Source organism: Schizosaccharomyces japonicus, assembly GCF_000149845.2.
Source record: "Schizosaccharomyces japonicus yFS275 unplaced genomic scaffold supercont5.1, whole genome shotgun sequence".
Lineage (NCBI taxonomy): Eukaryota > Fungi > Ascomycota > Schizosaccharomycetes > Schizosaccharomycetales > Schizosaccharomycetaceae > Schizosaccharomyces > Schizosaccharomyces japonicus.
In genome coordinates, this window is record NW_011627860.1 from 2,587,883 (window position 1) to 2,610,495 (window position 22,613).

Below are 22,613 nucleotides of genomic sequence, written 5' to 3' on the forward strand. Positions count from 1 at the left end.
GCGCACCAACTTTCAAAGGGGATGTATGTACTTGCTTGCCTCTTTAGTTATTTTTCATAACTTTCAGTTGCAGCGGCTGTTAGAATGCCTTGTTTTTCGTGTTTAGTCTTTGGGTTTTCATCGGCGAATTTTTTCATTGGTCAAAAAAAGCGCTTTCCCGCAAACGTTATTCTTCTAAGGCGCAAATCAAAGTTAAGTTTCAGGACTTGAAACACTTTGCATTAGCATACTAACTGTATCTATCTGTTTTCTCTCAAATTTAATATGTGTGTGAAGCTAATCACGTTTGCTTACAAATCTTTTCACTAACCAATCAAGTACAGAGCTAAAGTATGGTTGCTTTATATGTGCAATGGTACTTACATTAATTGCCAGTACGAAGTAGCTATTTTTTTTTTTTTTTTTTTTCATAACATTCTTCTTTCCTTATTATACGTACACAAAACGTGCCCAACACGAAGATGGGCCAGCAGACTTAGGTTACATACATTATTATTCCTCGTACGGAACTTTGTCTCTTTGTGAAAGGCACATTGGAACTCATGTATCTCCCTTTGACTTTCAAGAATACCTTTTCCATAAAAATGAACAAGATACTTCATTCACAGAAGCGCCATTCTCGATTACCACAATGATCGAAACAACGCCGTTCTTTTATTTTGCTACCATTATGACAATGACCACCCAAACTCGTCTTTTCGGCCGACAAACCTTAAACATCATTCAACCTATCATATTATAGCCGATTTAATTATGCGAAAAGTTGTCGGCACCTTATTTACTACCTGTGTATTGTGCACCCGGAGAACACTTGAATTCGTTGCAATTCAAAAAATATCCCGTGGACTTCGTCGTTCCTGCGACCAAAAACATGAGACTTGCGTGCTTTTTTGAATTGCGTTTGCCTCCAACCGACGGTGGCAGAGTATGGGGCTACAACATACCGTGGAAATTCGCAGCCGTAAAACTCGGGCTGCACCAAGCCGATCAGCCCTCTAGACGTGTACGAGGGAATTTGGTCCCGAGAATAACCACCAGCGGTAAGCTGACTCCGCTGAAATTGCAATGCAAAAGACCTAGCATGCACCCGGCGCAATGCTGAGTATGATGATGTAAGGTCAAGAAAATGCTATAAGAACAAACAGAATTGCTGCTCAATTACCATCAAGCAATCAACAAGCAATCCATTCAAAGCTCCAATTGCACAAGTAAAAGTTCAATTCTTTTTTTCCCCACTCGAAAACACAATGTCTCAAGTTACTACTCTTTTGCAAACTTCCCAACAACAAGCTGAGAAGCAAGAAGCTTCCCTGGTCGCTTCTGGCTGCAGCTCTTTAGCAAAGGCTTATCCTGACTATGTGTTTGGTGAGGACTTCAAGTTCGCTCCCATTCGCGAGAGCATTGTCGCTCGTGCCATGATCAAGCGTTACTGGAAGGACTTGGAAACTTACGCCGAAAGTGACATTGTCATCGTCGGTGCTGGTTCCGCTGGTCTTACCTGTGCTTATTACATCGGTACTCGTCGTCCCGATTTGAAGATTGCCATTATTGAGGCCGGTGTCGCCCCTGGCGGTGGTGCCTGGTTGGGCGGTCAACTCATGTCTGCTATGGTAGTCCGTAAGCCTGCCGATGCTTTCTTGAACGAAATTGGCGTTCCCTACGAGGATGAAGGCAACTATGTTGTTGTTAAGCATGCTGCTCTCTTCACCAGTACCATCATGGCTCGTGCCCTCTCTCTCCCCAACATCAAGCTCTTCAATGCTACCGCTGTCGAAGACTTGATCGTGAAGGAGGACGAAAAGGGTGAGCAACGCATCGCCGGTGTTGTCACCAACTGGACCCTGGTCTCATTGAACCACGGTACTCAATCGTGCATGGACCCCAACACTCTTAACGCTCACGTTGTCGTCTCCGCCACTGGTCACGATGGCCCGTTCGGTGCCTTCTGTGTCAAGCGTTTGGCCAAGGCCAAGCTTATCCCAGCTCTTGGTGACATGAGATGCTTGGATATGAACCGTGCTGAGGACCACATTGTTAAGGGTACTCGTGAGATCTATCCCGGTTTGATTGCCACCGGAATGGAGCTTTCCGAGGTCGACGGCCGCAACCGCATGGGTGCCACTTTTGGTGCTATGATGTTCAGCGGTGTCAAGGCTGCTCAAACCGCCCTTTCCATCTTCGACGAGCGCAGAGCTTTGAACGAGAAGCTTGAGGGTGTCCACCACTAAGCCTCGAGTCTTATGAATGTTTTCTAGAGTAGTTTTGTCTTCTTCTTCTTCTTCTTTCCGTTCAGTACTTCTTATGAACCAATAAACTTTTTTGCTACAACGTTTAAAAGACCCACTGATTCATAGAAAAGTGCGAGAGTATATAGTCAATTAGTGCCGGGGAAGAAAAAATTAGAATCTGAATGAGGAAAAACAAAAAGGTCATCTCCATTACAAGAGTCGTATTCAATGTATAAAGAACGAACGAAAGGGTTTTTACTATAAAACCGTCAATAATGAAACATGAAAAAACCGAGAGCGGTAAATGCTTGACGAGCAGAAAAGGACGGGTACCAACGCATTATGCATTTGTCTAGTATGCGTTCAAAGTCATTCATTGGATCCATACCGAGATGGACACACGAAACTAATGGATACGGCGTATACGTTCAATATTAAGATACACATCCGTGTCCAGCTGGTCACTCTTGTCTTGCACGGTTGCTAATCTCGAATTCTGAGCATCAATCTCTTGACCCGTAGCGAAAGCCAGACCCCGCAGACGAGAAGCAATTCCGCCCAGCTGATCCAAATTCCGATCAATTTCCGCTTCAACAGCATCATCTTCGGCGTCTGGCTCAAACTGGTAACGAGCACGTTCCGTAAGAGAGGCATTCCGTTGACCCTTCTTTCCCATTGCTCGATCATTATCCTGGAGTGCTCGACCAACACGTTGTTGCGACTGGTACGCAAATTGTCGGTTCACAGCTTCATCCGCACGCTCCGCTTCACGCTTGGCCGTCAATCTGGCTTCTTCCTGGGCAACACGTTTCGCCTTGCCCCATGGTTTACCAACGTGAATGGCAAACATACTACGATTGTAAGTCTTCAACTGAGCTGCCTGTTCCGTAGCATGCTTAGCATGCACACGTGACAAATCCAACTCCTTCTCGGCGTTTGCAATCTTGTCCGTTTGCTGACCCAACAAGTTCAATGTAGCACGGCCCGTCTCCTCAGCTTGAGCTGCAATCTGAAGTGCATTTCGGGTACTTGCAAGACTGTCCTGCTTCACAAAACGCATCTTGTCTTTAATGGCATTCACTTCATCTTCCTCTTCTTCGTAGGTGGACGGAGCACCATACTCGTTGTTTCGTCCTTCTGCCATACCATAGCCATAACCACCCTGCTGTGAACTTGCTTGAGACGCCGTCTCAGGATCTGGCCGTGTCATACGGGCACCTCGAAACAGTTCCTGTTTCCGTTGCTCGAGCTCGGGACTCGCAGTCCTGCTACTTTCCCGGGTATTAATAGAGGATGCGTAAGCGGCCGATTTCTTGACAGAGGGAGAAGGCGTCGAAGCCGCTGCACGGCTCGATGAGTTCATGGCGTATGGGTTCATTGATCGTGTTGGCGCAGATGCTTGTGCGTATGCATCACCAGCATAGGGATTCACTGTTTTATACGAAGGTGGTGCTGCAACCGAAGAAGAGCTTTGAGAGTCTGGAGAATCGTACATACCAGTAGAAACGCCCTTCTTTCTTCTAAAAAACTTCTTCATGCTGAGAGTAATGAAAGGATGAGATGAAATAAAAGTTCACTACTTGGTGAGATGTTGTAATTGGTTGAAAGAAAACCTTTGATGAGAAAGAAAATATGCGAAAATGCGTAAGAGAGGATTGAACTTGGATGAATATGAAAAAACAAGAGCTATCAATGAAGAAATGCACGCCTCACGGACAGAGAATATACGTCAATTCGTGTAAGCAAATCGACTAACAGATATATGACACAATTAGGTCGAACAGATCAATTGTGAGAAGAAAATCACCGGTCCAAAGCGATGCAATGGGTCGGCAGAATGAGGGATTGTTTCCAGCTGGTTGCTTGTACTGGCGTTTGTGGTGGAGATAATTTGGTGTTAACATGGGTGGCTGCTGGCCACACATTAAAAGGGGGAAAATAGATATGAACAAAAAGCAACAATAAAATAGATAGTTATTTTGAATAATAAATACACAACTACCATTGCAAATATCTATTGTACTATACAAAACCATTTAGGCAAAGAATCATGTATAAACAACTTTTTCGAAATTACTATATAAACCCCCGGTTGGTTCCACCTTTCACCAGGGCAAGTGATGAGTACACATTTTTTCATGGTTTGTCTGAAAAACAGTGTTGAACTAAAATATGCGTTATCTTTCTGATGCCCTTGTTTCATAGTTAATCTTGTTAAATATCAGAGACGTGAGGTTATAGACAAGGCTGTTGGTGTTGTTACGGATTGTGTGTCTGGTTGTTTGTGTTGCAGCAGTTTTGGTGGGATCTCAGTTAGACTTTTTTTTAAGCGAACGTTTAATATGGTCTATCGTGCGCGATGTGCGATCACCGCTTATTGCTTCGTGTTTTCTTCCAGAACGTTCTCCTACCTTTTAGCCAGTAGACCTCGCATTTCAGGGTCCAGTTTTAAGATTTGATAACACTGGCTTACTGCGACTTTCCTTTTATCTTTCGCCCGTGGGTTATTAAATGACGTCATTAAGTATACCAATTCCTAACTTTTCGACCAGCCTTGGGTAAGCGAGAACTAATTATAGCCCATTCCTTGTTCGGTTAATAATCAAAACCGATCCCCTTTTTATCTAGCGATTCTGATTGCACAAAGCACGCACACTAGATTCAGTGAATGACGTATTGAAGTTCGCTTAGATAAGATGCGACGCGCATGAAAGCTCCCAACAAGCAATGAACACCTCCTAGCTTTAGCCAACAACATCTCCTCGCGTTGTTCTGTAACGTGCAGAGATAGTTTACCGTTGTGTACGCAGTAGTTCTTCCGTTAATCTGAGCAAAAGGTGCTTGGGAGAAGTGTTTCTCTATTTCACCACTTTCACTTGATCTATTTTCGTAAGGACGCAAACGCTAATTCCGGCGACAAAATTTATAGACTTAGCCGGAGTTTCCCTGTATCTCTTAATTTTCACACAACCTGCTCACGATTAACGTGTAACTTTCTCTTTTACTTTTGTAGCGTCTACAACTTGTGAGAGCTATATTTTGCCGTAAAACCGAACAATTGTCTTGGATTTTGGCTGTTTAACTTTACTCACTATCTTTGGAGTGTTTGAACTAAGTTCACGATTACTGTCGTCTTGGTATGATTGACTCGGCAGCCAAGGAAAACACAATTACGCCCATCATGAGTTTAGAAACCGAAGAGGCTTTAAATTCTGGCGGAAAGTCCTGCGAGGAACAAAAGTGCAAGAAAAATGCAACCGCAAACATTAAGGTTGTAGAAAACGAGGACAGCGAGGCCCGTTTAGGCCAGACTCCTTCGGGTCAAATCTTTGTCTTGCCTCACGACCCTCCTAACCGTCGTAGTATTCTTGAAACGGTAGACTTCCGTGTTCCAAAGACGCCATGGGACCTTGTGGTGGACGGTGTAATTCTTGCACAAGTCCTGCTATTTTTCGTAACTTCAGGTATGGTCCGTAGGTTTCTTATGCTTGGCTGTTTCTTCTTCTGGCGTGTTTCTTACGATGCTGGTATTGGCTATCTTCTCCACAAGCAATCGCATCAACAGAAAATTGTCGATTGGATTGTCGGAATGGGTTTCTTCGACAAGACGAATCATCCTAAGCTTTATGAAATGACCAAGCGTCAACTCAAGGCCAAAATGGACAGTAGCTATGATTTTGAGAATTCTCCTGTTGAATTCAATGCGTGGCTTGTTTTCCGACACTTTGTTGATTTGGTCCTCATGTGTGATTTTTGTTCCTACGTTTTAATGGCATGTGCATGGTTGTGTTGGCCCAAAATGAACTTTTTCGCGCACATTCTTCGTATCGGTGCCGGTTATTTGTTACTCGTCTTTAACCTTTGGGTAAAAATGGATGCCCACCGTGTTGTACGTGATTATGCTTGGTACTGGGGCGACTTCTTTTTCCGTTTGCGCGGTACACTTGTGTTCAACGGTGTCTTTGAACTCGCACCTCATCCTATGTACTCTATTGGTTATGCCGGATATTATGGTATGAGTCTGATTACCGGCAGCTACATGGTTCTTTTCGCTAGTATTGTGGCCCATATGGCTCAATTTGCCTTTTTACTTTTTGTTGAGAATCCTCATATCGCTCGTACTTACGGAAGCGACTCCTCAAAGGCGAAAGAATTTTTACCTCATGATTTAGTGAATGAGCCTCTCTTACCGGCCCAGAAGGACACAGTCGTTTTTTTCAACTTTGATATCACTCGCGTATCTGACGTTGGACTTGCTCTCTTGTCTGTGTATAGTATTGTTCTTGTGTTGTTTACCCCAAACAGTAATTACGCGCGTGCTTTGGCCGTTGGTCAAGCTTTTATTTGGCGTGTTGCCCATTCCTTGTTGCATGGATTCATTTTGTCTCGGCAGTCGAAAACCAAAGCCTGGACCCGGCATTTTATTTCCCGTGGTAACTCTGCACTCGACGCTTGGGCCCAGTGGAAAGGCCTTTATAATCTTACTCTTTGTATGTCTTATATTACATTCATTATGGCTTCTTGGAAAATGTACTCCTTCCCGACCAACTGGATTTACGGTTCGGCTTTCTTCCGTCACGTTTTAGGTTTAACGTTTATCGCCCTTCATATTTACACTTCGGTTTCGATTTTTGACGATCTCGGAAACTTTGGCTGGTTTTACGGTGATTTCTTCCTTCCTGTTCAATCTCCCAAGCTTAGTTACCGTGGTATTTACCGTTATCTGAATAATCCTGAGCGTTTCTTTGGAAGTGCCGCCTTCTGGGGTATGGCCTTAATTAGCAACTCTTCCTGGATCTTTTTCCTCGCCCTTTTGGCTCAAGTTTCTACTCTTGGAATCATTCGGTTTGTTGAAAAGCCTCACATGCAACGTATTTATGGTTCCGGATTGAGAAAAGAAGCTGGCGTTGAAAAAACGATTAAGCAAGCGACTCTGAAGTCGAATATTACTATTCCCACTGCCTTGAAACAGCGTGTTAAAACCATTACAAGCACCATTGACAAAGTAATTGATCAAACTGCGGGTGCTGTCGAGGAGTTTTTGGATACTGCCGGACCTAAGGTTCACGAGTTACTGCATGATACTAGTGCTCATATTCGTTATCAAGCGCAATTAAGTGTCTTGAAAGTTTTAGATCCTCATACGAAACAGTTAGGTCTTTCCAATTACGGCTTGGAGGTTGATGACCTTTCTGATCGCAAAATTCCATTTGGTGCGCCTATCCGCGTGAAGTGGAATGCGCCTGCTAATCATTCTACACATGACTGGATTGGCCTCTACCGTGTTGGGGACAATCCCAGTACTTCTGTAACTCAAACCTCTAGTCAGGGCCGTTGGTCTGCTGTACAGCCAGATGTGTACAGTTCTCATTCTAAAAGCATTGAATACCTTTCTCCTAACAAAGACAGTGGCGTTGTCTGTTTCTCTGATGACCTTTTGTTTTGGAAACCTGGAATGTACGAGTTCCGTTATCACCATTCTAAAAATCATGTCGTTATGACTCGCTCTCAACCTTTCGAAATTGTTTTGAGCCGCTGCGATTCAGTAGTGTATGAGGACATTTTAACTGCACTGAAACCAATCATTTCCGCCTGTCTTCCTGGTGTTGATTTGGAAGATTCAAAATTACCGTTGGAAGATATCTCAACGGATCAAGCCAAGCGAATTGTTCTTGCTATTCGTTATGCTTTTAAGCTTTCTTTTGAGCACAGAGTTGTAAAGGTTGATGGCAAGGTATCGGTTTTGGCGCGTCGTATTTCTAAAGCAAAGAAAATACTACAGTCCTTTTCTGACTCGTTTTCTGCTGAAAAGAAAACCGCCTAATATGCTTTATGATCAATGATTTAATGGCGATTGGTGTACTTCATAAACCACCGGGTGACTGACTATTTTGTTACAGCTACACATTTTAATTTCAGTACGCCCACTCATGATAAATTGTGCTTATTCAATGATTTGCTTCGTGATTTCAACAATGACTTAGACTTTTTTTAGAGGTTACGTATATACGTAGCTGAAATGTTATGATTATTTTTTTCTGTATGCATTAACGCTCATGATTATTATTAAATCGTTGATGAAACATTAAGATTATAAACAAGTAGTGTCTAGGAGAGGAAACAAAATTGTGTGGAATTTAATCGTCTTCAAGTTCGAAGTCGCTTATCGAAGAATTCATATCCATGAGGCCATACTCCTTTTGGTAGTGGTCAAGCGTATTGTCGTAGAATTCATGCAGAACATCTTCATTGCTGCAAAATGCTCTGAATTCTTTCTCTAACAGCTCGGTGGTCTGCCTTGCCGAAGGAGTATTAATCGAGGTTCGATGTGAACCCGTCTTGTCATATGTTTGCATTTTTTGTACTTTAGAGTTGTGCAGGCGATTTGGTAACCAAAGAAAGCGACCCTCGTCATCAATTTGTAGCAAAATCGTACCCGTACGATGTATGTACTGAGTATATTTGTAATTAGGCTTTCCCCATGAGTACGTGACATTAACATTCTCTGGAAATTTATTTGCCGCCTCAGTATCCAAAACGAAGTTAAAGTACTTTAATATCTCAGTATGCCACCATTGTTCGTCGACATTCTCACCAGGCGCATAAAACTGTTGCGGTAGTTGAGGAGGCGGTACAGCTAATTCGATAATTAAAACTTGATCAAATGGATTTAACTGCACGACTGCAGAGGCTTCATGAATGGGAGCTTCAACGAGCTTCAGTCCATATTTTTCTAACATTCGAGACCAAGACTGCAACAGACTCTCAATCACACTCGCAGTGGCCATAAGCCATTCAATACGGATTTGATAACATGATGCCGGATTGTGTAATAAATCATAATGAAGTGTAATTGTTTCCGTTCTTCGACTGCTACTCTCGGGATCAGCATTGAACAGTATACGTTTCGACAATTCAACTCTCGGTATCGAAGAAGTGTCATCACTGTGAGCACGTTCCTTTTTTTCCGATGACTTTCTCCAAGAAAACCAGCTTTGGTATGGTTTTGCTGAAACAGGTTTCGCACTGTACTCTTTAGAAACGCGGTAGAAATAATGACCATCCAAAACTGAGTGTTTATTGTGAACATGCTCAATTAAACCCTTATTAAGAAGTTCATTTCCGAAAGAGAGAGCTGCTTCGCGACTATCAATGTCATCAAAATTGTTTAACAACCAGGTCACCAAATCGCTACCAATAAAACAGTTCTTGTAGACTCGGTAGTGCCAGTGAAGATCCTTGATGCGCACACCAGAAGTGGCTTGAAGTTCTCTGGCAATATCCTGAATAGAGTCGGTAGTTTTAAAACGCTTCCCATGTAAAAATAAAGTTCCTTTGCACCAGTCTTGTTCACTTTTATAGCTCTCAAGTTCAGAAGCAATGAATTGAGAAGCAGTCAAAGTGGTAAAATTAATACCAAGCATATTCGTTTCTGTTAAAGATTTTGTCTTCTTGGTATCTTCTTCTAATGGATCGACCTTAGCTTTATAGATAAGTTCACTTAATTTGTTTATACCCTCCAGGCGAAATTCTTCTTCTGTAAATGCATCTGGAACATTTGCGAATTGAAATTTTTGACTGAGGCTAGATGAAAAGGTATTTGTTGGGATAAGAACGAAGCGGGCGCGCCAGTATTTCACCGAATCAGGAAGATACGTTTCAAAACCACAGATGAGCTGATCAACATAATTCCAATTATACTTTGCGGTGTCATTCGCCGAGAATGTTATAGTTGATGGAGCGTACGACTTGGTATTTGGAGACCAGATATTAAACTCATACTTCATTTTCCCATAGCCCGCTCCACGTTTAACATAACGTTTTACCTCAATGTTATATCCGTCAGGGTCACAACACAATCTGTGAAACTGACTGTCTGCCAAACTTAAATAAACGGGCGCGGCATCAAGACCAAAATATGATTGTGCTTCATTGTCAAACTTGTGGGATTTCTTTGGCTGTAACCGTTCATGTAAAAGTCCACTGTCTGAAGTATTCAACTCATTTTTACGAACAACAATTTGGTACCCACGAGACAGACGTTGACATACCATTTCCACCAACAAACTTTTCTGATCCATCTTGGTAAACTCTGGATCAAGACTAACGGTGTAAGTGTGTTCCTCGAAGTTCTCCTCTAACTCTTCTTCCGATGGAAAATAACCAAAAGTCAGAGGCAAAGCTCCAGGAGTGCACATGGAAACCCAATTAAATTCTTTAAGTTTTCTCGCTTTGATGTAAAGATGTTCCCAACGTAAACTGACAGGATCATTTTCTGCTCCAGCTTCCTTTGGCTTGAAAGGATTGTCTATAATTTTCCATGGCCGTTTCATCGAGAAACCGACAACAGTTGTTTTCTTACCATTTGAACCGGAACTTGTTGTCAAATAGTTTTGATGTTTCGTATTTTTTGAATTTTTGATTGTCGTGTTAAATTGAAACTTGGACATGGTAGAAGGTCCCGATTCCTTCAAAGAGACTTTGACTGCTATGGGTTTAGTAATTTGAGGAGGTCTCAGCGGATCCACAGACGTTGTTGGTAAAGCTGGAGGAACGATAAACCCGGTCACTCTTTCCAAGACTGTAAAATTCTGTTCCGTTGAAAGATTCGTTCGAGATGAACGTATGCGTTGATTTGAAGTAGCTGGTCTGGTTTTACTGGACTTTATAATTTCACTTAAGATAGATTGCCGGTCACCGTTACCTCTTTCGTAAACACGTTTTCTTATCCCACTGTCTTCAAATAATTCTCTCCGAAAATAATCGCGTGCATTTGATTGAGCAGTGTATACAGAATTAAGTGTCTCAATGTCTGCAGGTTTCTTCGAACCATAGCTTTTTATTGAATGGCAATGGGATTTCTTTGAAATTCCTAAATCAAGAATTGCTGAGTCCATGACAAATTGTCGCTCGTCGTACTTATCCTGAAATTCTTCATCAAATATATCACCTTTAAAATGAGGATCTGCGTTCAGCAAAGGAATTGATATCTTTGCATTTTCCGTCTCCATGACACCAATCATCTGAAGCTCGTGCATCTTAGCTGTCGGTTGAAACTGGCATTCCAACATATAATTCTCCCACGAAGATCTTAATGAGTGCATTTCTGTTGTGCTGTAGAAACTAATATTACAACCGATGGGTAATGTATAAACCCATTCTGTATCAAGACGTAAATTGTTGAGAAAAGATCCAATGGAAAAATTAGATATCGAAGAAGAAATAGAGTGAGAGGCCAAAACTGAAGGGGACAGGGCTTTTGAAAACTTCTGAGCATTCTCCGTTTGATCGTCACACCTGTCAGAGTTTTTATAGCGCAAAACAGGAGTGTAGTAAAGGGGAATTTTACCAAGTGATACTATATCAATGCCAACGACAGTGTTCAACAGACTCTCAGAAGTCAGGCGAAGCATTTTCTCGTCAACCTCATAAAGACCGGTACCAGGGGTAATGATAATAATACTTGTTCCCGTTCGACCAAGATCACGATCAATATAATCAGTTTGAAATTGATAAACAGCCATGTTAATGACTTCCAAAAAGTTGCCTTCTTGAGCACTGGCCATGCGTCCACAAATGAATTCGGTAACTTCACCATCATCTGAAACAACTTTATCTACTAATACATCATGCTGAAACCTTGCTAGTTCAAGTTTCAGATTAGCAAGTGTAGAAAGCCAGTCGCGACTGGAACTGTTATCAACCACGACTTTAAAGAAATCCTTGTAGCTTTTTTTTTCGGCAGACTGATCATCTCGAAGTGTCGTTTGTGCTTTGTTTGTGGAAACAGGGTCCTTACAATCAGGATTCTCCCAAACACATACTGAGCCAGCTCTGCTGTACTCGACGCGGGCAAAAAGAATAATGGAAACGAGATGATGCGCACCAAGCCGTTTCCACGCAGAAAAGAGGTCAGGAAGGAAACCGTCTATAGCTTTGTTGAAATTGAGTTCTCCATCTTCTTCAAAGTGCCACATTTCGCTGCTCATTTGAATGAAGATGAGAAAGTTTGCACTTTCAGAACGGAAAATTGGTTTTGTTTTTGAAGAGTAGTAAGCAGAAGTTCGCTTTTGACCGTCTCGCCAGATGTATTGTACGACTGCAGAAACATCGCCAATAAAATTAACACGCTGCTTCGAATGAACACATGTACCCTTCAATTTCTCTGATACTCTCCACATATCACTGCGAGATATGAATTTATCACGAAAGAAGAGAACCACGTATTCAGCCTCAGCTTCCTCCTTGTTCTCACAAGCCGAGACAGTTACCATACCTCGTACACTGATGCCTAACAAGTTGGCTAGTTGAGGCGAGAGTGACAACTGTAAGTTGGGTTGGCGTTTCCGCAAGTTACCATCAAGAGGCTCTGGCATCACATAGACAGACATAGTATTTGCTTTAAAGCGGGGTTTCCCATGATGTATGGATCCGTCCATTTCTGAATAACGATCATCCGAATGTTGCGCCGACACTTTGATGACTTGGCCTAAACTGGCACTTGGAACTAAATCATAATTGAGAATGGCATCACTTGTAGTGAGTGTCGCATCATGAGTCCACGTAGTTAGTGTGGTAGACATTATATTTTATATATTTGAAGTTAAGATTAATTCACAAAAATATGTTCAAAACATCCAATTGAGAGAAATAAATGAATAATTGTCCGTATATTTTACATTACAAGGTCAAGAACGGCCGTACGGCTCGTTCTAATGTCAAAATTGGTGAAAAACAAGAAAGCCGGGTTTTCCTGGAGTTCTGCGTGAAGTGTTAGAGACAACACAAAGTGAAGGAGAAGACTAGAAGAAGAATTGTAATGCTGCATAAAACAACTATAGCACTTCTCAGTCTTTACGATTAGGTTATTAACGAGGTCCTTCTTTGTTAACACATTCAGTCAAGCCTCTGCTCCCGTATTATCACCATTGTAATCCCCCGAAAAACAATAGAGGGTAGCAACATTGTATGTATTTTACAGTTATAAACAATACGATATGGAAAGTACTAAATCAACCTGCATAAAAAAGACTCAAGACATTACAAACCGAGCAATGTCTCGGAAAACAGTAGTTCAAATATTTGAAGAATATAACGTTGCAAGAAAAAACCAGAACACCAGATAGAAATCGGAAACGGAAGAGGTGAGCATACAAGCATGAAAAGAAGGTAGACTGTATAGAGGTGCGCGTAAAAAAGAAAGAAGTAGGATTGAACTGGTCATACGATTTTTCAACAAAACTTTTGAGAGAGGGATAAGCGGTTTAAGCATGAGTATTAGTCCTCAGTGCGGACCATTGGACATTAATTAAATCATCAAAGCAACCATCAGTCATTAAATTACTGTACCAGAAGTTAGTAAAACGAACACAGACAACTGTTTGTCATAGTGAATAAACGTACCAAGAAATAATCAGCAATTGGCTGTTTTGCAGGTATTCCTGTCCGCTCCTGAGGTGCTGCTCCGAAAATTTTGAATGTTTGAGTGTCGCCGTCACTTATTTGCATGACGGAAGCAACGTTTCCACATCGGTAACAATAGTTAGGAGCACTCCAGACTGTGACAACGCTGCCAAGATCCTTGTTTGCAATAGTAACAATATCACCCGGAGAAGGGGTATTGTCTTCGGATATAGAGTGTGAATCGGTATCTAACTCCTCTTCGGCATCCTGATATGACGGCACTTGTTTTTCTGCCGAAGAAAAATGCAACTTATAACCTTCCATGACTAATTGATGGGCACGAGCGACAAAGCTTAAGCCGTTTGCATGATTGAAAGCTTCGGCTATATTAGCGCCAAATAAATAACCTGCTCCGCGGGGAGACAGACCCCAACCGCCAATATCGTCAGGATCCGACCAAAGCAAGTCGCACATGGCACCCTCGTGGGGAACCTCTTGTTTTCGATCCAAAAGGCCGATCTGTAGCGGTTAGTAAATAATGGTACGGGTGATTCGCAAAAAAACAAGCATCGGTGTACAAACTGGCCGATTTGAAAGAGGAGTCGCAGCATACCTGATCAAGACTTGTGATACTGGGAGAAAGACCACCGTGTACACATAACACTTTTCCGTCAATTATAGCACCCAGTGCCATGTAGTCAAAAATTTCACAGCAGTAGCGCCAGACATTTGCAGACCCATATTTACGATTACATTCATCGTAAAACCCATACACTTGAGTAATTTGGCGAGACTCATGGTTTCCACGAATTAGAGTGATGCGTGATGGATACTTGCATTTAAGGGTCAGTAAAAGAAGGAATGTTTCTACTGAATAAAATCCACGATCAACATAGTCCCCTAAAAATAAGTAATTAGTGTTAGGACACGGCCCACTAACACGAAATAGTTCAAGCAGATCGTGTAATTGACCGTGAATATCACCACAGACGGTGACCGGTGAATTCACCCACTGCAAGTTGGATTCTTCGATCAAAATTTCACGCGCTAATTGGCAAAGTTCTATGACTAAACATTTGTACATTAGCAAGAGCACTAATTGACGAAAAGCATTAGTATCACCGGTTCCCTACATACCATTTGATTCAGGTACACTTCTGCATTTTTGCAATTGTTCCAATTGCCAGTCGAGATCGAGTCCTCCTGACATTCAAACGCGATTATTCGGATACAGTGTCTTTAGATGTAAGAGTTTTGTGAAGAGGGCGTCTTTACTAGCAAAGACAGAGAAATCGAGCAAGAAAGTGCACGATAACTCTAATTTTCAGATACGAGATCTTTTTTCTTTTAACACGAAATGGTTCAAGTTTTGAACTTGTCCGATAATAATTTCCCTTCTTGTTCCTTGCCCGTGTACAGTAATAAAATAGGCCAAAACCTGTAAAAGCTGAAAAACGCCAGTCCACAGGTGAGAGGGGTTTGTCCGTCAAACCCGAAGGTCTCCCACAGTCAAAATGAAACAGACGTAAGTCTTGAATTTGCTTCTGACAATAAAAAATACAGGAATCGCGCAAATTTGCGATGCTGGTCGTTTTGACTGAATATGCTCTGGTCAGGTGCGAGCCGGTGTTGCAAGGGATTACACCCTTGACATTCGCCTAAAACGGCCCAACCCTTCCTTTCTGCGTTCTATGACATCAGAATTGCGTACTTGTGCCAATTAAGGCTGCGGGAAGCCGACACGCGAATCGCGTGCAGAGCACGTGGAGCTTAAGCGAAATAATCATGGGCGCGCGTATTTACTGGGTGCCTCGGACTGCTGCGAAGGGGCGCCAAGAGCGGCGATGTCAGAAAAAGGGAGAAGGTGGCGATCGGCAGTCAGTGATTGATTTAACGCACGCATGCACACACGCCTGTGTAAAACAAACGAGCTTTACAGATCTTCCCCTGACCCTCTCTAAACTTTTCCCCACACTCCCCGCCCCCGCCCGCCCACCGCCTCGCTACTTAGTGTTACTTTTATCGCCGATGACAATTTTATCAGATCTTCCGACGAACGGGGAAACCTGCAGAAAACCAAGTTGCCCAGAGCACATACCCTGTTTTGAGTGCGCTTTTTGCTGTTGCCTTGTGTCGTTCTCAAACCGTGTTTTGAGGATTTGATTTTGTTTTGTTCTGCGTGCGTTCGGTGTTAAAACATAGCAATGAGTATTTCCGTAGATTCTGTCGAACAATTCCAAGAAATTGTTCAATCGAACAAGGAGAAGACGATTATTCTGAATTTCTATGCACCTTGGGCTGCTCCTTGCCAGCAGATGAATCAGGTTTTCGACCAGCTTGCGACGGAGGCCCCTAATGCAGTATTTTTAAAACTCGAAGCCGAGAAGCTCCCTGACGTTGCTGAAATCTTTGATGTTGCTAGTGTTCCTCTGTTTGTCTTGATTAAGGAACAACAAGTCATTAGTCGTATCTCCGGAGCAAACCCCCAGAAATTGAAGGAGGCTGTTGATGAACATGTTAACAAACTTCCCGGTGCCAAGGCGGCCGATGCCAGTGCGACAAAGAGTACTAGTACTGCCGCATCCAACACAAGTGCTGCACCAACCGCTGTCAAGGAGACTGCTGCTGTCTCCGCCGTCGAGTCTGGAGAAGTTCGTAAGGAGGGTGAACAAGAGTCTGAACAAGAGCTGAACGCCCGTCTGGAGAAGCTCACTCGTGCGCACGATGTGATGCTTTTTATGAAGGGCATTCCCAGTGAACCAGCTTGCGGTTTCAGTAGAAAAATTGTGGCTCTGTTGCGTGAACAGGGCGTCCAATATGGTTATTTCAACATCCTCGCTGATAACTCTGTTCGTCAGGGTTTGAAAACATTCAGCGACTGGCCTACATTTCCCCAACTCTATATCCGTGGTGAGTTTGTTGGTGGTCTTGACATTGTCAGCGAAATGATTGAGACTGGAGAGTTCCAACAGATGATTAATGGATCCGCTTAAAGCGAGAGGAGATCATGCACTCTTGCTCTCCCGTTTATGTGCTTGAGTCTTTAAACGCTCTCTCTATAGGAGTCACTCGCAAGCACTTCAATAACACTCTTTTTCACTCCTATCCCGTATGTGTTTGCACATGGTTATATACTTTTTCCTTTGTCCTCGTTTTGACTCTGTTCTTTTAGTTCCTCCTTGTTTTATTTCTGTCACTCTCAAAGGGTATATACGCTTTGTTGGCAGGCACATATATAGTCATACTCCAATAAAACTTTTACTTCATCATATAAATACGTAACAGGCATAGCTAGTAGCTTCTCATGTGTGACATGGACGTCTCAAAGATATGCTCGTAGTCTCTACGCGCAGTCAAAAGGCGCTGATTCAAGTCAATAAGCTCATCTTTGCGTGAGGAATACTGTTCCAGCAACCGAATTAACTTCGGACGGAGACTCACCACCTGCTGTACACGTCCCTGAATCTCCTCGTCGTCCGCAACTTGTGGTTGAGCAGTACTAAGCAATTTAAGCAAATCCTCAACTTCGGGTAAGCTCTCAAACACAATTCGTTCTGCCTCCTCATTTCGTTGCTTCTGCTCAGTCGATAGCTCGCGGATACGTTCCACATAGTTTACCGGGAAAATACCAGTTTTACCGCCGACAGTACCTGTCCACCAGTCTTTGTAAGCGCTCTCAAGAACTGTAATAATGTCGCCCTTGTGAATTGACAACTCTCCTGGCTCTGTGGCAGCAAAGTCGTACAAAGCTCGGACTCGGTATACAGAAGAGGCAGGGGTTTGGTTGAGGGGAATATTCTGAACAGTCTCAGGAGCAGGGCCGGCAGTACCATCTGGAGCAGTGGAAACTGCTGGCGGGGCACTGTCATTGCTAACTTGAGTCTTATCGGGTTGAACACGCGAGAATGAATTGTCAGGTTTGTTGGTTGGAGCTTGTTTGTTGACGCTCATCTCAGAAAGAGAAAGAGCGAGTGCATACTCAAGTTCTTCTTCCTCTCTCCTTTTATCTGCTGCACTAATTCTGTGTTTTCCCGGTTTGTCTGGAGCATCCTGCGGTGTAAGTCCTAATCAAGCATTCATGTTAGAGAATTGGCCTTGACTTTCGCCAAAATAAAAATACTTACCCAAGCGTTCTATGTTGTCTTTCAGTTCAGACATGAGATCAAGATTAGCATTGTAAGAAAGCTGAGTGGCCCATTCGTTTACCAGGCTGGCAATTCGACTTTTTACATGGGCATGCACATTTGGAGAATCCGCCAGTTGATAGATAGCCGTTGTAAATACCCTAGAACAGACCTCCTGATGAAGCTGAAGCTGGCAATTCTTAACTAAAGCATCTACGAGCTTTGAATGTTAGTTTCGTAAAATTGAATTTAAGTCACTTTGAGCTTCGTGACTCTATTGAGACATACGGACAACGAATACAACTGCACATTCGCATTGGGGACCTGGAAACGTTTGATAAGGTGGTTTACCACAAGTCTTGCGCTATTTTGGTTAGCAAACTGCTTGATAGAAGATTTAGTCTTACTCGTCGGGAGAACCTCCATTAACACGATCGCACACATTAAGAATTAGGTCCCATTTTTCCTCTGTGTTGTTTTCATCCGTAATTTGGTTGATTTTGGCCTCCAATGAGGCACTTCTGCGTCGTGCCATGTTTTGTAATGGTCAAGGCTGTGGCAGCAGGAAGGCTTATTAAGTTTGTCATTAAAATGAAGCAGTCTGATTTCAAAAAGAACTAGAAGCGTGAAGAGAATTAGGAATTGTATGTAAAACACACACGTAATAGGTTATCTTTAATTGTTCTCATGTTGCGAAGTCGTAAATCCGAATACACTCGAAATCCAAAACTGTCAAAACCTGAATAATGATTATGTACCGTTATAACTTACAGAACGACCACCTCTTTGTTCAGATCTACATGTTTCATTTACTGAACTTGTCCCTCTATGAGCTTCTCTTGTCTCTATGGATATGATAACTTTACGCTCCAATGTAAACTTCTTTAAAAGTAAAATTAAGAGAACGGTTATAGGAAGTTGTTTTAGTTTACCGTTCCATATTGCACGAACGCATCCTCTGAATATTGCTCTTAACCGTCTTGATCAATTGGGCTAAGGAACAATTGTGCTGAAACAGAAGCATACCAAATGCTGGGATATTTCATCACATCAGCTACTTATTTATGCATTCCTCCACTGCACTCTTTTTATAATAGAGTCAAACGGTTCTAATACTTTTGCCTACAACTGCGAAAAGACGCCAGCACGGCATTTATTACGCTTCAATCAAATCTAACAGAAAGCGGAGCAAGACGTAAGAAACAAACGAACATTCGTAAAGCTTTCTGCTTCGGTTGCTATCTAACTGGATACTGTTCTTCGGTGCGAGTTGGGATGGCTCCTTCTTACTACACAGCAGGTTGAGCTGCCATATTTTGGCTTTTTTTGTTAGTAATCGCCGGGTTTTCAGCAGTTCCTGACTCTAAATTACAGATATAACTGTTTTAACTTATAATTTTTTCAATATTGTGAGCAATTCATGCTGTCTATTTGTGAATTGAAATGCATGATTCTCAATCATCTGGATCATATCCACGCACTTCAAGCGAATGGAACTCCTTCGCGATAGATGAAACGCCTTCGTACATCATAAATCATGAAATATTTCCCGATCGAACATTCGCTCAACTTGTGCAGACAGCTTTTTCTCCAAGAATTGCCGTCTTGGCCACGTACGATGCAGACAAGTTGGCTTATCACAAGGGTTTTACACAGGGATTTTGGGAACTGCTGCGTCCATTTGGAGATGAAATACGAGAGAAAATAGTCGCTCATGATATGCAAGGCTCTACCCGAACACTTAACAATTTTGCTCTTCATTTTGTACCGTTTGATGCATACGATATGTCCGTACGGACCAAAGGAAAGGAAAACTCTTTTCGAGCAACCGTGGCTTCAAAGCATCCCAATCTTGTTTTGACGACACCATTGTCCGACTATCGATTTGGCACCAATTCCAAAGACGTAGAACAGTGGTTGTGGTACTTGGCATACTTTCGGCATCAAGATATTTCAGGGAAAAGTGCGCTTTTATACACGCAGCAGTTCCTTGCCGGTCAACCATTAGTACCTTTTGAAACATTTAATTATCCCGTACTAAACCTGTTTGTTGTTTCTTCACATAATACATCGCCCGTTGATGCTCTCCGTGTCCTAATTCAATCAACAAAATATGCAGATTGCCCTACCTTCCTCACGCCTGACGCAACACCTCGATATGTCTTTGTACATGACGAAGACAAACATGATTTAGAGTTGTCCATTGCAATCTTTGATACAATGAAACGCTCGTTCGGGGATAATGGATTTTTCCTTCGTTTACACTCTCAGAAGGCAACATTAGATTATGAGTCTGCTGTTCCATGTCCCCGGCCACAGTGGCTTTCTGCCCAAGAACATTTGAAGCTTCTACAAGCTAGTGAAAAAACCCCCTTTTGCATTTTCCAGTCCGATGTTCAAGCCATTCAACGGTTTGTTACAAACTTTTCTACCCTTAGCGTTATTCCTCATATGGAGCGCTGTGTCAAAAAATGGGATGATCAATATGCTTCTACTCGTCGTGGCTTTACGGGAAAACTACTATTTGCCTCGAAGAAATACTTCTCACCTTCGGGTTCAGGAATCGCTAGCAATTTTCGCCATGCCTCACACACTTACAAACGTAACAGTACCGAGTTTTTTATGCGTCGTTTGGCTGATTTTTCCTTTATGCTCGGTGACTGGACTCACGCTATAAGTGTTTACGAAGCTTTAATCCGTCAGTATAACAATGACCAGGCTCATCTGTACCTTGCCGCAGCCCAAGAAATTGTGTCTATTGCGCGCTCATTCTCGCCCGAGGATCGTGTTCGTAACAGTGAGAAGTCTACCTTACAAACACTGCAAACATACATGAGTCATTACACCAGAGGTGTCCCCAATTCCCATTTTCATGCTGCCCGCGCATTCCTTCTTTTAGGTCAACTTTTTGGTTCAAAAACCGAAGTTGATATTGATAATAGTGCCAATTGGTGCACGAGCCTTTTATTTTTTAGACGTTTAGGCCCTCTTGGACAAGCTATTATGTTTCAACGCATTGCAAACTTGTACCAGGAGACTTGTGAAAAAGCTGTATCCGCATCGCAAGGTGCTGTTACAGCCGGTACTCACCGTTCTCGAATTAGGAAGGCTGCATTTTGGTCTCTTTTAGCCGCTGAATTTTGGTGTAAATGTAGATTGCCGGAACTTGCAACTCCCTTGTTTTCGCAATCACAAGGCACATATGATCAAATCCGTTGGACTTCCATTAATAAAAGCGTCTACAACGTGAGCAAAGAGATAGATCGTTTGCAAAAACGCTACACACACAGTGACCCTTAATCGTTGCCAGGAAAAAATTGCAAATCTCGCCGGGCGAGCAGAATCATGGCTGGGCCAATACACAATAGCAAATACGTTTCCCCTTTATTCCTCCTTACGGTTATGACATGAAATGGTCAATGCTTCGTATATCTACATCCTAAATGTTGCTCTATTAAATGTCTAATCCAATTACACTTCACTCTCATGACTTGTCGGCTCTCGTGCTGCGTCACTGCTGGCTCCGGCAGAAATATTATTTTTTGATTCTCCTGGTTTTTTTGCAGTAGAGTTTCGTTTCATGTTGTTTCGTGCATTTCCAACAAGGCGCTCAAAATCATCTGCGTACAGCTTTTCCCAGTCGGGTCCTCCAATTTTGTCTCGTTTTACGATGGGCTTTCTTGACTGGGCATATTCCCAGTCTCGAAGCTCACGAAGTAACACGGCTCGAGTTACCGGGTGTGTTCGATCAAGGTTAGCATTGTACATAGTGACCCATTGAGAGTGCCGACGCTGGAGTGTCTGTTTGTTACCGTCTGTAGGCAGTCCAAGTTCAGACAGTTTAGATCGCATTTTCGACTCGGAGAGAATGGCATATGTAATTTTAGGCAGACGAACACGCTCTTCTATAGGCATCTCACGATGATTCCGACTGACGGTAGACGTGACAGAAACGGATAATCCGCTATTTGTAGTGGCTAATGATGTGCTTGAAGAGGAAGAAGAGGATGGAAGTATTGATTGAGGTGTTCGTAACCGTTGTAAAGTATTTCTTTTACTTAGCAAAGTTCTTTTTAAAGCATTAGTTTTGGAACGAGAGGCGTTTGAGTCTGCTAGCGAGTTTAACGAAGACTCAAGTTCTTGGATTTCATGTTGTAGGGAAGCAGCCTTTTCTTGTTTATCAATGCAGGCATTTACATGAGACTGAATCTGATCTTCTGAAATTTGGTCATCACATATAGGACAAGGAACGGTAGCAGGCGCAACCTTTCGTTTTTTTCCAGTGCTTGCTCTGGACGAGCGTGAAGGAATAGAGACTACGGGAGACGGGCTATTTTTTATTGTCATTGATGGGGAATTTGAGACTTCGTCGACGTACACGAGTTCGTCCTCGACAATAGGTTCAGGCAAACAAATTGATTTGGATTCTGATTCTGGTATTGGTTCCGGTACTGGAGCTAGTTGTTCGAGCAACGAGGACCGCAGTTTATTAAAACCTTCTACCAATTCTTCAACCACAAGATTTTTTCTCAACCTACTCTCCTGTTGTTCACTACGACATATTGGACAAATAGAATGATCCTTCAAATAGCATCGGATGCAATATGAGCAAAACGAGTGACAACACGAAGTGATGAGAGGACCGCTGAAAAAGTCATGACATATAGGACATCGAAGCAAAGATTCAAATGAGGTCAGTGAGGGAAGGCGAGTGTTTTGCCAATCTGAAGAATCTGTCGTATCAGCTTGCATATAAGGAGCTCACGGATTGGTTCGTGTTTATATTGTTTTATAAGAAATGTGTAGACGAATTTCCAAAGAAAAAAGCGCAGAAAAAGCTTTAAAGAGAAAAAAAAGA

General features: G+C 42.6%; 9 protein-coding genes across 9 annotated transcripts; 4 read left to right on the forward strand and 5 right to left on the reverse strand.

Annotated features, from left to right (window-relative positions):
- Positions 1 to 627: 627 nt before the first annotated feature.
- Positions 628 to 4,125, reverse strand: SJAG_00826 (SNAP-25 ue, t-SNARE component Sec9). Its single transcript, XM_002172056.2, has one exon. The coding sequence runs from the start codon at positions 3,763 to 3,765 to the stop codon at positions 2,635 to 2,637; it is 1,131 nt and encodes a 376-aa protein (XP_002172092.1). The 5' UTR covers positions 3,766 to 4,125; the 3' UTR covers positions 628 to 2,634.
- SJAG_00827 (thiazole biosynthetic enzyme) lies at positions 934 to 2,323 on the forward strand. The gene has a single exon (XM_002172057.2). The coding sequence runs from the start codon at positions 1,248 to 1,250 to the stop codon at positions 2,226 to 2,228; it is 981 nt and encodes a 326-aa protein (XP_002172093.1). The 5' UTR covers positions 934 to 1,247; the 3' UTR covers positions 2,229 to 2,323.
- Positions 4,126 to 4,924: 799 nt separating the features above from the next.
- On the forward strand, positions 4,925 to 8,271 carry SJAG_00825 (phosphatidylethanolamine N-methyltransferase Cho2). Its single transcript, XM_002172055.2, has one exon. The coding sequence runs from the start codon at positions 5,368 to 5,370 to the stop codon at positions 8,050 to 8,052; it is 2,685 nt and encodes an 894-aa protein (XP_002172091.1). The 5' UTR covers positions 4,925 to 5,367; the 3' UTR covers positions 8,053 to 8,271.
- Positions 8,147 to 13,004, reverse strand: SJAG_00824 (DEP domain-containing protein). Its single transcript, XM_002172054.2, has one exon. The coding sequence runs from the start codon at positions 12,809 to 12,811 to the stop codon at positions 8,366 to 8,368; it is 4,446 nt and encodes a 1,481-aa protein (XP_002172090.1). The 5' UTR covers positions 12,812 to 13,004; the 3' UTR covers positions 8,147 to 8,365.
- Positions 13,005 to 13,114: 110 nt separating this feature from the next.
- Positions 13,115 to 15,266, reverse strand: SJAG_00823 (serine/threonine protein phosphatase). Its single transcript, XM_002172053.2, has 4 exons — positions 14,769 to 15,266; positions 14,245 to 14,699; positions 13,632 to 14,150; positions 13,115 to 13,571 (listed from the first exon to the last, which is right to left on the reverse strand). The coding sequence occupies exons 1-4, from the start codon at positions 14,839 to 14,841 to the stop codon at positions 13,569 to 13,571; spliced, it is 1,050 nt and encodes a 349-aa protein (XP_002172089.2). The 5' UTR covers positions 14,842 to 15,266; the 3' UTR covers positions 13,115 to 13,568.
- Positions 15,267 to 15,567: 301 nt separating this feature from the next.
- On the forward strand, positions 15,568 to 16,908 carry SJAG_00822 (glutaredoxin Grx4). Its single transcript, XM_002172052.2, has one exon. The coding sequence runs from the start codon at positions 15,836 to 15,838 to the stop codon at positions 16,622 to 16,624; it is 789 nt and encodes a 262-aa protein (XP_002172088.1). The 5' UTR covers positions 15,568 to 15,835; the 3' UTR covers positions 16,625 to 16,908.
- On the reverse strand, positions 15,635 to 18,352 carry SJAG_00821 (STAM like protein Hse1). Its single transcript, XM_002172051.2, has 4 exons — positions 18,163 to 18,352; positions 18,044 to 18,119; positions 17,756 to 17,975; positions 15,635 to 17,695 (listed from the first exon to the last, which is right to left on the reverse strand). Exons 1-4 carry the CDS (start codon positions 18,288 to 18,290, stop codon positions 16,923 to 16,925), a joined length of 1,197 nt encoding a protein of 398 aa, XP_002172087.1. The 5' UTR covers positions 18,291 to 18,352; the 3' UTR covers positions 15,635 to 16,922.
- Positions 18,353 to 19,013: 661 nt separating this feature from the next.
- Positions 19,014 to 21,719, forward strand: SJAG_00820 (TRAPP complex subunit Trs85). The gene has a single exon (XM_002172050.2). It carries the CDS (start codon positions 19,199 to 19,201, stop codon positions 21,053 to 21,055), a length of 1,857 nt encoding a protein of 618 aa, XP_002172086.1. The 5' UTR covers positions 19,014 to 19,198; the 3' UTR covers positions 21,056 to 21,719.
- SJAG_00819 (Rad18 Rhp18) lies at positions 21,227 to 22,507 on the reverse strand (the record flags this gene model as incomplete). Its single annotated transcript, XM_002172049.1, has 1 exon — positions 21,227 to 22,507. One exon carries the CDS (start codon positions 22,505 to 22,507, stop codon positions 21,227 to 21,229), a length of 1,281 nt encoding a protein of 426 aa, XP_002172085.1.
- Between the last annotated feature and the right edge of the window lie 106 nt (positions 22,508 to 22,613).

What these genes read in the sequence shown, in the direction of transcription:
- SJAG_00827 (XM_002172057.2), top strand. Translation starts at nt 1,248, where the DNA reads ATGTCTCAAGTTACTACTCTTTTGCAAACTTCCCAACAACAAGCTGAG.
- SJAG_00826 (XM_002172056.2), bottom strand. Translation starts at nt 3,765, where the DNA reads ATGAAGAAGTTTTTTAGAAGAAAGAAGGGCGTTTCTACTGGTATGTAC.
- SJAG_00825 (XM_002172055.2), top strand. Translation starts at nt 5,368, where the DNA reads ATGATTGACTCGGCAGCCAAGGAAAACACAATTACGCCCATCATGAGT.
- SJAG_00824 (XM_002172054.2), bottom strand. Translation starts at nt 12,811, where the DNA reads ATGTCTACCACACTAACTACGTGGACTCATGATGCGACACTCACTACA.
- SJAG_00823 (XM_002172053.2), bottom strand. Translation starts at nt 14,841, where the DNA reads ATGTCAGGAGGACTCGATCTCGACTGGCAATTGGAACAATTGCAAAAA. An exon ending in AAGTGTACCTGAATCAAATG is followed by an intron (nt 14,700 to 14,768) that starts GTATGTAGGGAA and finishes ACAAATGTTTAG; the next exon opens with TCATAGAACTTTGCCAATTA. An exon ending in GTATCACAAGTCTTGATCAG is followed by an intron (nt 14,151 to 14,244) that starts GTATGCTGCGAC and finishes TAACCGCTACAG; the next exon opens with ATCGGCCTTTTGGATCGAAA.
- SJAG_00822 (XM_002172052.2), top strand. Translation starts at nt 15,836, where the DNA reads ATGAGTATTTCCGTAGATTCTGTCGAACAATTCCAAGAAATTGTTCAA.
- SJAG_00821 (XM_002172051.2), bottom strand. Translation starts at nt 18,290, where the DNA reads ATGGCACGACGCAGAAGTGCCTCATTGGAGGCCAAAATCAACCAAATT. An exon ending in AATGGAGGTTCTCCCGACGA is followed by an intron (nt 18,120 to 18,162) that starts GTAAGACTAAAT and finishes TAACCAAAATAG; the next exon opens with CGCAAGACTTGTGGTAAACC. An exon ending in AGACAACATAGAACGCTTGG is followed by an intron (nt 17,696 to 17,755) that starts GTAAGTATTTTT and finishes ATGCTTGATTAG; the next exon opens with GACTTACACCGCAGGATGCT.
- SJAG_00820 (XM_002172050.2), top strand. Translation starts at nt 19,199, where the DNA reads ATGCATGATTCTCAATCATCTGGATCATATCCACGCACTTCAAGCGAA.